The sequence below is a fragment of the Nestor notabilis genome, unplaced genomic scaffold (genome assembly GCF_000696875.1).
Source record: "Nestor notabilis isolate BGI_N333 unplaced genomic scaffold, ASM69687v1 scaffold29189, whole genome shotgun sequence".
In the NCBI taxonomy this organism is placed as follows: domain Eukaryota; kingdom Metazoa; phylum Chordata; class Aves; order Psittaciformes; family Psittacidae; genus Nestor; species Nestor notabilis.
In genome coordinates this window covers 1-2769 of record NW_009942821.1, presented here as the reverse complement: position 1 = coordinate 2769, position 2769 = coordinate 1, and the positions used below count along the sequence as shown (strand labels likewise).

Below are 2769 nucleotides of genomic sequence, written 5' to 3'. Positions count from 1 at the left end.
AAGAGTTCTTACTAAGCTGATATGTCTCAAGTCTGAGTGTTTGGGCAATGTTTATGTGCTTGTTCTTCCATCTGGTCTCCACGTACCAATGTTGACTGATGAAGATAAGCCAAAGAGTCTTTCTTTGCAAAGACAGAAGCTGTGCAAACTGCAATGTTCTTAAATTAACTTTGTGTGTGTGGTATCGCTGTAGGAGCGACAGGAGGCAGAGAAAATGTTCAAGGGCAAACGGGGTGCACAGCTTGCAAAGGATATTGCCAGGAGAGCAAAAACGTAAGATAAAAAAACCAATTTACACTGGCATCCTCCTTCAGAAACACCACGTTCTGTGTGTGGTGTGAGGCACTAAACTGAAACACCAGCTGCTGGCAGGATGCCTCAAAAGCTTTTGCTCGCCAGAAGTGCCTTGTCCAAGCATCCCAAGTTTTGGATGGTGGTGAATACATCTCAGAAGTATGTCTGAAAGATGTATTTGGTCAGGGTGGGTTGGTGTAAGTCAACAAGCAGGAAATGTTAATTTTTTCCTTTTGTTATTTATCTGCAGAGAAGTGGCCATTGTTTCTTTAGTTGTTTTTTTTTTCCCTAGGTGATGGGTAGCTCATTTCTTAATCTTTTGCCAGGGAATACAAACTGTGAAGTCTGCTGTAGTCAGGAGGGTAAATGCAGATGAAAATCTCCAGTTAAACTATTACAAATACATGTTTAATCAGTTTAATTCTTAAATGGTACAACATATGTTTTGTTTAATCTTTCCTCTACCTATTTGGAAATCAGAATCTTGATCACGTATGGCAACAGCATTTCCAAATCCATAGTTAAATTAAAAAGTATCTTGAATGTATTAAAAATATCTTGAATGCTAAATCTCAAGCTCAAGCTCTTGTTTATGAGTTCTGGTCTGGGATAGTTTTAGAACAAGTATATGATTGAAATAAATAGCTCAATAAGCATAAAAGAAAATCTTTCTATAGCTGCAAAAGAAGCTGCAGCTTGGGCTGGGTCAGCACTTCAGGAGTTCCTTCCAGCTGATCAGTCAGTAACATCCATTTTTGCATATTACAGGTTTTTCTTTTTGAGTGTTAAGGTGACATCTAGTGTAGTGTTTAATATTAGGCTGGTGTAATGTATTAGACATATGAGAACAAGAAACCCAGTTTCAGTTACTCTTTAGTTACCCACCCTGCTTTTGTAATGCAACAGCCCACCTGAGTGTTCAACAACATCCAAATCAAACAGCTTTTGTCAACTGCTTGATTTCTAAAGTTAAGGCCTGCCTCTCTTTAAGAGCAGATTAAAAGGTTGGGGGGGGTGGGGAATGGGACAGTGAGGACAAGCTGCTGGTGTTTCTGAAGGAGGCGATTCTTCACTGTATCAGTTTGTTAACAAAGATAAGATACTACACTTGATTGAATGAAAAGCTTCCAAACCTAGTTTGGAAGTTAGAGAAGCAGGTGCCCTTCAAAAGGTGTAACAGGTCTTTATTTTTCCTTTGCAGCTTCACCCCAGGTGCTGGTCTGCAAATTGACAAAAAGAAAGCTGGGCCCTCCCCAGGGGATGTCGAGGCAATTAAGGTAAATCTGTCAGGACAGCACATGCAGGCAGAAGTGGAGGAGAAAAACTGCTGCGGATCCAAATGGAACAGAGGTTTCCTCCTGGAAATTCCTGCCTCTGTTCACATGAATGGAGCAGTGTGGCCTAACTTTGGTTTAGGTCGTTTTTCTGTCATTTTTCTTCTGTTAGGATATACCTGGGTTTTTTTGAGACTTGAAATGTTGCTTTGAGCTTAGAGTTCTCCCAGGAGAAAGCAGCTTATTTAATAAGGGTGGAGTGAAGATTGTTCTTTGTCATTTGCAGGATTTTCTAGAGCTAAAACTTTGTAGGACTTCCTACAGAAGTTCAGCATCACTTCACTGGGAAAAAAGGTTGTTCTTAGGTTTCTTCTAAACGGACTGACACTGTGTGTGAAGATGCATTGTGTTCTTTTGTCTGTTTTTCAGACTGCTATAGCAAATGCCACGACTTTGGCTGAAGTGGAGCGGCTGAAGGGCATGCTACAGGCTGGTCAGATTCCTGGCAGAGAGCGAAAATCAGGTCACTTTATACTTTCATTACTGTTTCCCAGACAGAGTATTGCCTCTGTTTGTTACTTCCTCATGCTTTATGTGAGCTTAGTAGAGAGTTATGTTGGAAGGGCCAAACAGTCAAGGAAGAACTGTTTAAACTGAGTGTAAGTTTATCAGAATGACTGTGGACCACATTCATTGGGCTCTAAGAGGCATAATACATCTGGCCTCTTGAGTGCAGCTCAGGGCTGTCACCTGGACTCCTTGAGAGCAAGGTGTTGACCATCAGCCCTGTATTGGCTAAATCCCAGCAGTTCATCCCAGGGATTTAAAACCCAAGATTAATTATGGAGTCTGTCTGGAATGAGCGTTAGTGCCTCAGGTGAGGGTACAGGAGAGTGTCTCGGAGGTGTCTGCACGGACAAATCTTAACCACAGATTAAAGCTGTGTTTCTGTTAGTGCTGTGTAGATTCTGCTTTCTGGGCTGGTTTTGAGGGTTTATGTTATTACTGCCCCTCTCTGGGGGTGGAAATCACTATCCTTACCCTGTGGAAAAGCAAAGGGACGTTTGCAGCAACCACCCTAACCCTGTGCCGTGTCCTTCCAGGCCCGTCGGAGGACGCCGAGGAGGAAATGGAAGAGGATACGGTTCCCAACGGATCTTAGGCCCTGGCTGGCCGCGGTGCGGCGCTTCTCCTTGCGGGG

At 42.8% G+C, this 2769-nt stretch overlaps 1 protein-coding gene across 1 annotated transcript in view; it reads left to right on the top strand.

Moving 5' to 3' along the window:
- The window catches only part of SNRPA1 (small nuclear ribonucleoprotein polypeptide A'), a gene marked incomplete at its 5' end in the record, with an annotated part of 4987 nt that extends 2257 nt beyond the window's left edge, over positions 1–2730 (top strand). The window contains 4 exons of the mRNA XM_010021593.1: positions 194–273; positions 1496–1571; positions 1998–2091; positions 2672–2730. Coding sequence (XP_010019895.1) covers positions 194–273; positions 1496–1571; positions 1998–2091; positions 2672–2730 — 309 coding nt within the window. The remainder of the gene's footprint in view (positions 1–193; positions 274–1495; positions 1572–1997; positions 2092–2671) is intronic.
- Between the last annotated feature and the right edge of the window lie 39 nt (positions 2731–2769).